The 12,075-nt window shown below is 35.5% G+C and overlaps 1 protein-coding gene across 3 annotated transcripts; it reads left to right on the top strand.

The window, feature by feature from the left end:
* Window positions 1-1,407: 1,407 nt before the first annotated feature.
* LOC147405740 (FACT complex subunit SSRP1-like) lies at window positions 1,408-11,812 on the top strand. Of its 3 annotated transcripts, none has more exons than XM_086433568.1 (16): window positions 1,408-1,569; window positions 2,392-2,577; window positions 4,050-4,155; window positions 6,074-6,210; window positions 7,454-7,537; window positions 7,627-7,721; window positions 7,899-8,007; window positions 8,221-8,307; window positions 8,406-8,498; window positions 8,678-8,875; window positions 8,991-9,136; window positions 9,227-9,374; window positions 10,227-10,325; window positions 10,435-10,614; window positions 11,002-11,080; window positions 11,541-11,812. In XM_086433568.1, the coding sequence occupies exons 1-16, from the start codon at window positions 1,516-1,518 to the stop codon at window positions 11,663-11,665; spliced, it is 1,926 nt and encodes a 641-aa protein (XP_086289694.1). In that variant the 5' UTR covers window positions 1,408-1,515; the 3' UTR covers window positions 11,666-11,812. The 3 variants fall into 3 exon arrangements, with proteins under 3 accessions (XP_086289694.1, XP_086289693.1, XP_086289695.1); XM_086433567.1 differs by having other exon boundaries at window positions 10,432-10,614; XM_086433569.1 differs by having other exon boundaries at window positions 10,432-10,614; window positions 11,525-11,735.
* The last annotated feature ends 263 nt before the right edge of the window (window positions 11,813-12,075 follow it).

Genomic DNA, 12,075 nt, shown 5'->3' with positions numbered 1-12,075 from the left:
AACGATAGAAGTTTATTCTTAAGATAAGTATCGAGTTGTAATAATCTGACGCCCTCCTCTGACCTAGGCTCTTATAACAAAATCATAGATCATTTGCCTCGGGATACACAAGAAATGATTTATGATTCTATGTATCTTGAGGCAAATGATCTACGGCTCTATGATGGGGGCCTTATGTCAGAGGGGGGCGTCAGAAAATCATTATTTATAAGTATCATTGGGAAATCTATTATCTAGATACGTATGGATCCCGATAATTGACTTTTGTGGTCTCACGGTCAAGATCATGTGTTTTATAATGAGTCATGCGAACTCATTTTCTAATTGTAATAAATATACATTCATGATCAATTTATTTTCATAAAGAAAATGTATTTGATAAGATGGATATCCATTTTTCAACATTTTAAGGTAGATTCCATTATTTTGGAAATAGGGGATTTAGGGTGAATATCTTCATCTGCTTTCAAATTGATGACATGCCCTCATTGACTTTAGCCTTTCATTATAAACTACTGAAAAATGACTTAAACACCCTTAACTTTAACCTTCAACCAAAACCCATCTTTTGCATCCTAGAAAATGTCATTTCAAGCTCTTCAACCTCTATGTTCACTAACTTTTAATTTAAGTAAACTTATCTAAAATCCTTTGCTGTCAACCTTACCTTAATCCATTTTAGAGAACCTTGTACTTTTTTTATATTTTCAAAACTCTGTTGTATTTTATTTCTCCAAAAATCATATCTTGACGTTTTAACATTTTTGTAAGTTGAATAAGGTAGAATCTTTTAGGTTGAAGTTAAGGGGAATTTTTTTTTACCAAGAGGTTTTAGAATACAATTTTAAATTTCGTCCAATATCGAGATGACTTGCCTGAGTCATTTAGGTATCTTTTACCAATGAGCCATATTTACATGGTGAGATAAACAATATGACTAAGATGATATTTTGAAAATCTCGATGGAGTCATTACAATTAGATTGAGTCAATGAGATTTTGTACATTTTAATTGAATAATTAATTATTTTTGTTTTGAGAACTTCAATATTTATCATCTAAATAAAATATGAATTTATGATTAAACATCTTCTAACCTTCTCTATTTCATGAAAATATTTATTTTTATATAAATATACATGATTAAATGCTTCATCTCGTTGGAGACAAATTGACTTCTTCAAGACAATTCGGTCTCATCCATGAAACCATGATTTAGAAGAAAAAAAAACAAGGGGTTTATTCTTAAAATGTTGAAGATGGGGTCACTTAAGTCATTTCTTATTTGTCTATAAGAGAAGACCAATGTCAAGGGGTATGTCATGAATTTGAAAACATGGGAGGGTATGCCTAAACCGCCCTTTAAGTGTGGCGCCACGACCACACCAAGGGCGCAATACGCACCTTTCTAACTCCATACACAAAGATCACCTCTTTAGACTCTTAATACTAGGGAGTCCAGACTCCAGAGACCGAGTAAGGTTCAGAGCTCCATTTTCTCGCTCGATTCTTAGCTATGGCGGACGGTCATCACTTCAATAACATTCTACTTGGTGGTCGTGGTGGAACTGTGAGCTTTCTTCCTCTTTCTTTCTTTCTCTTTGATTGATCGATCGATCATTCGGTTTTTTTTTTTTTTTTTTCCTTTCGAATGCATTTCTCTGATTTTTTATTCAAACTTTGAGGATAATATTTAAGAATTTATGCTTCTGTGATCTATATTTCAATTTTTCTAATTTTGATTACTAATATGGAATTGAAAGACAAATGTTTCCTTAGCTTTAGAGATTTTTCGTTTTTTTTTTTCTCTCTCTCTATAAGTGCAACAATGAGAGTTTAAGAGAAGAACATCTCTGTAGCTTTTGAGAGTTTTTGTTTTCCCTCAATTTCGGGAGTTTGGACGATTAATGAGGTTTTTTTTTTGGTTGTAGTTTTAGTTTTTATTTATTTATTTATCGAGGTTTTCTTTGTTCCGATTCTCAAAGACTTGGAGATTAGGGTTTTCCCAACCCTAGGAAATAGAGTATTCTTTGTTATCCGTGATGTTCTTGATCGATGGAGCAAAATTGTCCTTGTATTATTACTTATTTTCCTATTGACCTTAAACCTATTTACTCGCCATTTTTGCAATTTACTTTTTGAAATTTTAGTTATTCTATATTGATTTTCCCAAAAATTGAGCATGCAATATGAAAATTTCACTTCTAGTTTTGGAATTCTGGTGCCTACAACTCCCCACCACCACAAAGTTTCTCTTTCGAATTTGATCATTGTTACTTTGCCAACAATTGCAGCGTTTTGTGTTTTATTTTAATAACTTGTTCTTCATCTTTTGGGATTCTCATGTATTGGAAACTTAATATTTTGTTTTGTTTTGTGATGGGAATTGCAGAACACAGGACAGATGAGAGTTCATTCAGGGGGCATTATATGGAAGAAGCAAGGAGGTGGAAAGGCAGTTGAAGTTGACAAGGCCGACATCACTGGCGTGACCTGGATGAAGGTCCCTAGGTCTTATCAACTTGGAATTAGGATTAAAGATGGCCTAAACTATAAGTTCACAGGTTTTCGTGAGCAGGTGTTTCTTTTCCCTCTTTATCTATAGGCCTCTCTTTCTGTTTTATGATTTACCATTGTTGTTGAATTCAATGTTGTCAAATAGCATATGCGATCATGTGCGACCAGCACATGCTGTTCACATATGCGATTTCGCACATCGCATATGCGGTGGCATATGCTACAAGAGAAAAAAAATGAAAAGAAAATGCAGAAAAATATGCCATCGCACAAATCACATATACCATCACACACATTGCATATGCCATCGCACACAAAAATATGCCATTGCATATTGGCAGATAGCATAATTTGAGGTATGCGACTCTAGCACATGCGACCTCATTGGACAACACTGGTTGAATTTTTTATGTTGTTTGATTAATTGACTTTCTGATATTGTAGATTTTGGAGAACTTTTTAATTAGTTCTCTTGTGAAACGGAAAGAGATTATAAGAAACATTCTTAGTTGTCTATTAATGAGATGACAAGAGAAGAAAATGGTTCTGTTAACATTATGTTAAGATGCATTAAATATACCTCCAAATTTTTTACTACCTAAATTGCCCTAAAACGAAAATACTCCTTCCAAAAATAACCTGAAATACTTATTTCCAAGTGTATTTAATGCATCTTAACATGTGTCCTTAGTGCACACGTTAACAAAACCTGAGAAGAAATTAGGCAACAATGCAAAACTTTTGTTCCTGTTGTTCTTCTTTGCGAGACTTAAAGCACAATTAATCATGTGACAATTCAGCATTTGCTATGATTTTTTCAGTACAAAAATACATTTTGGACAGTTTTGGTTCACTTCCCAAGATGATTTGTTGTGCTTGTCTTCTATTTGATGATTTTCTATGGAGTAAATCAAACTTCTCTCTATAGTATAGGAGTTTGGTGTAATTTATTTCCTTCCTGCACTCAAATTTTACCTTGTTTAACTTTTGTCCAAGGGTTGATTATTCTACCCATTTTGCTATCAAGCATCATTACAATGAATTTATGTCTTGTTTTGTATGCGTTTTGAGTTTTACTGTTTGACATGGATTAATTCTGAGACATTGCATTTTGGTTATGTGATATGTCATGAAAAGCTTGTTCTATTGTTTCCAAGCCACTAGAGGATTCTTTTTCTTGAATGATAGTTAGGCTTGGACCCATAGCTTATTTGGTTGGTATGGCAATGCAACTTTGAGGTCGTGGATTCAAGTCCAATTGAAGAAAAAAAAACATAATTGGATAATTTTTCATCATAATATGAAAATTTGCACCCTATGGTTTGACTTCTAGATTTTCTCAAGTAGTGAGCCTTAGTTCTTTAGAAATTCTTCACTTTTTAGGGTATTCTATTGAAAGGTTTATGAACCTATATTTAATAAGCTTCTTGGGAGATCTTTCCATCGAGGTTCTTTCAATATGTTTATTATAATAGAAATGTTCTTGTTACTTGCTAATTCTTGTCTTATGGGTGCTTCTTTCTTGTTATGTAGGATGTCAATAGCTTGACAACATTTATCGAAAACAATATTGGTGTAACACCACAGGAGAAGCAACTTTCTGTTAGTGGCCAGAATTGGGGAGAAGTTGATTTAAATGGTCTGTAATATTTCTTTCTTTAAATATTTGTTCTTGTCTTCACCTCTCTTGTTCATTTTGCTAATGTAGTTTTTTGGTTACACCTTTATTGGAAAAAGGATTATATGCTTATGCTATTTCCAACCCACTCTACTTGCATGTTTGTTAGTTGTATGAAAATTCAAATTTCTACTGCGCAATTTATATTGGAGGAATTCTACTTCTCGGAAAGTTCAAAAGTCAAATAGGCAAAAGCTTTTAAGGTCTTTTAACATCATGGTTCAACTGGTTCTTTATCAAGTCTTTGATGTTCATTACAAGAGTCATTTCTTTTGCAAACAAGATTGGGACCTGCAGAAACACTAGTTGTAGGAGTTGGTAAAGCACTGGTATTATCCCCAGTGCTTGTTCCAGCAGAAGAGTAAGTAGAGATCCTGAACTGTTTCTCTATCTCCTTTCTGTCAAGGCGAGGTGTGTGCTTCTTCCATTGCTACCTGTGCCTATGCTCCATAGCCTTTTCAACGGCTTGATATTCAGCTGCATCGATCGATGATCACTAAAATGGCAGCTTTACCGACTGACTCAATCAACATTGTAGAGACTAAGGGCTTGGACCCATAGCATAGTTGGTTTGACACATTGCAAAGCACCTTTGAGGTCGTGGGTTCAAGACCATCTTACCCATCCAAAAGAAAAACATCGTAGAGACTATTATTTCAGCTAGATAACTGCATGCCACCGACCCAACCATTGATTCCTCTGCCACATCCACCCCGCTGCTGGTTTAAGCATTACTGAGGATTCTTGATCGGAGCTGCTTCTGTAACATTAGCTATTTATGCCCCACCTTGTAGGAGTGGTTGGGGTGCATAGGGGCAAGCAAACTGCTCAGACATTCCTGCTAGCTGAAAATATTCCTTGAAATTGAGGTGCCTCCATCACTTCTATGAACTTTTATGGATCTATCAAACATCTTTACTTTTGCTTGGGCCCAACTGCTAAGTAAATTAAGGTTCCAGGTGTCTCTCCCAGCTCCAATCGAACTGGATGTGGCCAGAGTGCTCGCGTCTGAGGCTATCGCTTCCATCCATACACCTATCCCTCCTTTACCTTTCTCAATACTAAAACCTTTGACCTTTGTATTCGTTTGCCAAATCTTGTTCAGATGGATCTGTACCCTACTTTTAGAAACATAACTGGTGAACATCGACTTGGAATGAACATCAGTGGATGATGATTCACATAAGTTTCTTTATAAGTTTTTTTCCCCCTTTATTTTTAAAGGGGAGGGGAGGGGGGGGGGGATTTCATTCATTTTTGTATATAATTCTCTGTGTTCTTGGGTGATACATATTATGGAACACCTCTGCACATAAATGTAGCGTATATTTGTTCCAGAAAATGTTAGATCTCATAGGACCATGAAGGGCGTAACTATGGTTTGTTTATCTTTCCCTCCTTTTGTGGTGGGACATTAGGAACATCCACCAGGAAGGGTTTGCTGATGGCCACTTGAATCAGCACTTCAGCATTTAGGTTTTAGGATGAACTTTTCTGGAGGGGGATCTAGTTCTTCTGTCTCCCATAATTTTCATTTCTCATTTAATGTTTCCGAGTTGTAGTATAGTAGGGACTCTCTTTTGTGCTCTATTCTTGTTTCACTACTTGAATCATCTTATGGATATGATACAGTGTGTTCTTTGACTCTTCTTAGCTTCTATGGTTGACTTTCACTTTCATTTTTAGTTGAGTAAAAAATTCTTTAAGTTTGTCATTTTGCATATCAATGGTTTTTATGTTTTGTGACTTCTACAGCTGACCATCTTAATTCCGTGAAATTTACTCTTCAGCCACTTTTTATACTCTTATTTTGCGTTTTTTTTTTTTAAATTTGATCTGTCATTCTGAATATTGAGGGAACCTTATGTGTGCCTTGCAGGGAATATGCTGACTTTTCTGACAGGTATGAAGCAGGCATTTGAGATATCTTTGGCAGATGTCTCACAAACACAGCTTCAAGGAAAAAACGATGTTTCCTTGGAGTTCCATTTGGACGATACAACAGGCGCTAATGAGGTCTATCACCATTATCTGTTTCTCCTGAATAACCACCTACCTGCAGCCTTGCATATCATTCTCTCTACAAATTTTCTATGCATTTTTCAAATTCTAAGCACTATACTATTCTGCCAATGACGTATATTTGCATCCTGGCAATGACTTTTTTTTGTGTGGATGTTGTGTTTTTAAAACTTTTTGTTGTTGATCAGGTCCAAATTTTAGATTTATAGTAGGTGGGAGAGAATTAAGAATATAACAGTTATGGGAATCAATCAAAGATGGAAGTAGGAAGGTTACATGACACAGGAAGCTAATCCTTTGGAGATGTCATAGTATAGTCCAAAAATAATATGTTCATCTGATTTCTTTCCCTAGCTTTTCTTCTATTTTGTTTTAGTGAAATCCTGTCTTAGTAAACCCCCTTCCCCTGCTTGCAGGTTGTCTTTGCTTTTTTTAAGCTTAAGCTTTCAAGTATGAAGCTATGAAACATATTTTGGAAGGGTTCGCTGTTGTTGTCTAGAGCTAATACTGGATTGGATGTCCATCCCTATCAAAAAGTCTAGTACTGAAATCATGATCTAATTAGACCTTTTTTTTAAGTAGGCATAAGTGTGAAAGCAGGATTTTGACCCCAGATTTATGGTATTACTACATAAAGACTTTACCACCTCAAAGAGGTGGTACTGTCATCTTGAGTTAGACCAACGGTTGATTATTGTCTTCTTGGGGCTTGTTTCGCCTCGTTTGATAGGTTTTTTGTGTCTGTGTATCTTCCAGTTGGTCATCTCAACCTTTGTTCTAATGAAATTATCTTTACCTATTAAAAAAATAGATTATTGTGATATTCATTAAAATATTTTCAAACCCTGTACAACATTATATTCTACCAGTTCACTAGAGTTGTCACACAGAATTCTTACCTCATTTATTTGGGTTGTTTCTTCTGTGCTTATACTTCACTTATCACTTCTTTCTTGATGGGTAGCTATCATATGATATGTACTGCATTTGGTCTATATATTTTAGTTTCATCCTGTCAAGGAGAAAAATAATTCTTGGCACTTGGCTGCATGTTGTAGTTATTTCTTGGAAACTTGGCTCTAGTAGTTTTATGACATGAAAAGAATAGGGGAATTGAAATGCCAATCTTTCTTGTTGCGATGTGCTGCATTTATGTGTGTAATTCATCATATTCCTTTGATTTTCTTTCTTAGAGTAAATTTTTTGCTATCTGAGTTTCTAATCCCTGGTTATACAGAAAGATTCATTGATGGAGATAAGTTTTCACATACCTAACTCCAACACTCAATTTATTGGTGATGAGAATCGCCCTCCAGCTCAGGTGAGTCATTGACCTGGTTTGATCAAACTTGTCTTGGTAAATCTCCGACGATCTTGCATTCATCATGTATATGAACTTCTTTTTCTTAGGTTTTCCGTGACAAAATCATGTCAATGGCGGATGTTGGTCCATCTGGTGAAGAAGCTGTTGTTACTTTTGAGGGGATTGCTATTCTTACACCAAGGTACATATTTTATAATGCCAGACATTAAATAATGCATTCCTAAGGAAAGTATCTATTATTGTTGTAATCCTTGGCTCCTCTCTGTTCACTTCCTTGAAATCTACGTGGTAGTAATGTCCTTGTTTATTTTACCGTTCCTTTTATACGAAAGCTAACATATAAACATGCTTTCTTTAGGGGACGATACAGTGTTGAACTTCATCTTTCATTCTTGCGGCTCCAAGGACAGGCAAATGATTTTAAAATTCAGTACAGCAGTGTCGTTCGCCTTTTTCTACTGCCTAAGGTTTGCCCAGCTTCTCAAAGCACTCTTGTCGACACTCTTGATCATTTATTTCACAGTTATCTTCTTAACATTAACAAATTTTCCGCCATTCTGCCTAAGAATTGATTTGTTAAAGGTTGTTCCCTTCATACTATAGTGCATTTGTGGTTTTCTTTAAATTGTTTTGCTTGTCTTGTTCAGATCTCATGTTGACTTGTTTTCTGTTGCGCGCAGTCTAATCAACCACACACCTTTGTTGTTGTTACTCTTGACCCACCAATACGTAAAGGGCAAACTTTGTACCCACATATTGTTTTGCAGGTATTATTAGTTAATTTATCTTACCAAGGATTCTGTTTTGGAAGGCTTATAGTTTCTAATACTCATGCTTTCATGCTTTTGTTTCCATTTCTGTACAGTTTGAAACAGATTATGTGGTTGAAAGTACCCTGTCAATGAACGAAGATCTCTTGAATACAAAGTATAAGGACAAATTAGAAGTATCGTATAAGGTAGTGTATGAATTCCTCTCTTAATTGTTGAGATCCAGTTAGTAATGAATCTCTGATGTGTTTTGGCTCTCTAGGATTTGTAACTATGACACTTTTGGCACATTAAATTGCATTTAATCCAGTGCTTATTTCTTACGTTTAGTTGCACTAGTTTTATTGGATTCTCAATAATCCTGCAGGGGCTCATTCATGAAGTCTTCACGATGATAATGCGTGGCTTATCTGGCGCCAAAGTTACTAGACCTGGAAAATTCCGTAGTTGTCAAGATGGGTACGCCGTAAAGTCATCATTGAAAGCCGAAGATGGAGTATTGTATCCACTAGAAAAGGGCTTCTTCTTTTTACCAAAACCACCAACCCTCATTCTTCACGATGAGGTATCATTCCCCATTCTCATAACATGCAACATATGTCATCTGACAGATCTAACATGACTGGATTTATAGCTTACTTCATTGGTGGTAACCTTTCCTTTTTCATTTGTAACACTAGATCGATTATGTGGAGTTTGAGAGACATGGTGCTGGAGGCTCAAATATGCACTATTTTGATCTTCTGGTAAAACTAAAGAATGAACAAGAGCATCTCTTTCGGAACATCCAGAGAAATGAATACCATAACCTTTTCAACTTCATTAGGTGGGCCATTATGAATTTAATCACCCTACGCAATAACCATACGTGGTGTTGGTTATCTGAATCATAAGTATTCAATTTGATTCCTTGCAGTGGGAAGGGCTTGAAAATCATGAACCTTGGAGATTTCCAATCTCCGGATGGCGTTGCTGCTGCTCTTCGAAACGAGGATGACGATGCTGTTGACCCACATCTTGAAAGGATTAAAAATGAAGCTGGTGGTGATGATAGCGACGAGGAGGTACACCTCAGTTCTTTTCATTTTTCGTAAATTTCGACAATCCTGCAATAGTTATGCAATTTGTTTACATGCTTTTAGATCTGTAGTATCTTATTGTAAAATAGATATCTTGTGAGGAATTTCTTTTATGTTTCCCGAGTTGTGAATGTCATGAAATTTTATTCTGATATATATTGCATGTATATGGGTACGAGTGAAATAGTCCAAGACGGGTACAGACTAAGTAATATCTGAACAATGGGATTCGCGAGATTCTTCATTATATTTCTAATCATTTAAAATCATCAGTTTTATATAATAAGATAGGGTAATAATGGATTGTGTGATGATGTTTCTTATGATATGTATCATATACTTGAGCACCAAAGAATACATAAATAATATTATATTTGCCACAAATAAAGTTTCAGGTGTAGAAGTTATAGCACATAATCTATGACATGTAATCATTACCTTGCAAAAAGGAAAGAAAAAAAAAAAAGTTGAAGCTTCAGAAATTAAGCTAGTTTGAGATTTTCCCAGAATAACTCAATGCCCAATCTCTTGAGAATGAAGATTTGTTTTCATCATCATTTTCTTTACATCTATTATGCATTTTCTTGTGTGGGAACCTAAGCTGATATCCTTTTAGAGCACACGTGATCAGTACATTGCAATAAGGAAATAAAAAAATTGGAGATTCAGAAATGAAGCAAGTTTAAGATCTGCCAAGAATAACTGAATGCTCACTCCCATGTGAATGAAGATTTGTTTACTACACTGTTTTCTTTACATCTATTATGTATCTCTTTTGTGGAACCTAAGCTGATATCTTTTTATATTTATCCCTTACTAATTTTACTACACTTCCAGGATGAGGATTTTGTTGCTGAGAAAGATGATGGAGGCTCTCCTACAGATGATTCTGGAGAAGACGATTCTGATGCAAATGAAAGTGGAGATGACAAAGAGGTAAAACTACTTTTTTTAATGTTCTTTTCTAATCTTTAATCGGCAATTATCTGATAGGTGCATTGTAAATGTACATTGCTTTGCATAATCTGACTTGCCATTTCAGAAGCCCACTAAAAAGGAAGCCAAGAAAGAAGCTTCTGCTTCCAAGGTATCTTCAACTAAGAGGAAATCAAAAGATGGAGATGAAGATGGTTCAAAGAAGAGAAAACAAAAGAAGAAAAAGGATCCAAATGCACCAAAGAAGGCAATGTCCGGATTCATGTTTTTCTCGCAGGCTGAAAGAGATGTAAGTCGATTAAACTTTTACCCTTTGTTCTGTATGATACTTATGGTTTTTATTTCAAATATATGAGGGTTGTTAATCAGTTACGCGTGCCATATAATTCATATTTACACACTCATTGGTTCACTTATGTTCTACATGCATGAATGGAACTTATCAGAAAGAAAATAATGCATGAAAGAACATATGCTAACATTTACAAAACCCAAGGTGTCTAATCCAATATTTTGCATAATCACGTGATTGGATCGGATTATTTCTATTTATCATCTTTGTTTGACAGTGAAAGAACCCTCATATAGACCCTCTCGAGACATTGACTTATTTTTCTCATCCAATTCCTAATCTTTGAGACAAGTATCATTGATTCCCCTGATTTATATTCTACAGAATGTAAGGAAAAGTAATCCTGGAATGGCATTTACCGATGTGGGGAGAGCTCTTGGAGAGAGGTGGAGGAAGATGACAGGTAATGTTCATTTTAAACTGATCATATATTAGTTAATAGGTTCCGTTTAATAACTTGTTCATTGAATTTCACTGGTTCCATCAAGTTTCACGGACTCTGATGTGGTTCATCACGTCAGACTCCTTGGTGATTCAAAGTGGTTGTGGGCTGTGGGCAGAGTCCTACTTGACACTATAGCTTGGCTCATTTGAATTTGGAAAACATGGTGTTCTAGGCTCTTTTTTCTTAGAGCTTCTATTGCCACCCCAACTTTTGCTAATGCTACTCCTAGGTGTGTGCTAATTCTTTGGTGATTTACATATGAATTGGAGTGGTGTTAGCAAAAATTGTTGTGGCAATAGAATCTCTTTTTTTTATTTTTTCCAGATTTATATATTGGGGTGGTGGTTGATCCCATTACCCATGGCAATAGAATTATGAATCTTTTTGTCCTGATTACTGTAGTGACTTATGTGATCAGCTGAGGAGAAAGAACCATATGAAGTAAGGGCTCGAGCTGATCAGAAGCGTTATAAAGAGGCCATGGCCGACTACAAGAGTGCTCCAACAATCATAGATTCAGGGAATGAATCTGACAGCGAGTAGTCTTTTTTTTGCTGCAGTTGATAAAGTTGGATTTATTTATAAAATGAAAAGGAGCTACTTTGATACTGTACTCCGGCATTCCACGAATATCATATCAGAGCCCTTTGGTTGCTTATATTTAACTATATGAAGACATTTATTGCCCTCTTTTTTGGTTTCATTTACATATACATTTATCTGATTCTTAGATTGCCAAATTGGTGGGACGATTCCATGCGCAACATATTGATGTTGGATGTGGAGGTATGCCTCATCAATGTTGTATGAAGGTATAACGGATCTAAAACTGTACACACATATGTTTTTTAGAGCTGCTATTAGCACCCCAACTTTTACTTATTACACCCTATTTTCTTAAATTATTTGTCATACCCCCAGTTAGAGATTAAAACACACTATTCAAACATTAC

This window comes from Akebia trifoliata, chromosome 3, assembly GCF_017979445.1.
Source record: "Akebia trifoliata isolate Shusen 1 chromosome 3, ASM1797944v1, whole genome shotgun sequence".
Taxonomy (NCBI): domain Eukaryota; kingdom Viridiplantae; phylum Streptophyta; class Magnoliopsida; order Ranunculales; family Lardizabalaceae; genus Akebia; species Akebia trifoliata.
Note: the sequence above shows the minus strand (reverse complement) of the source record. Positions and strands in the feature narration are given on the sequence as shown.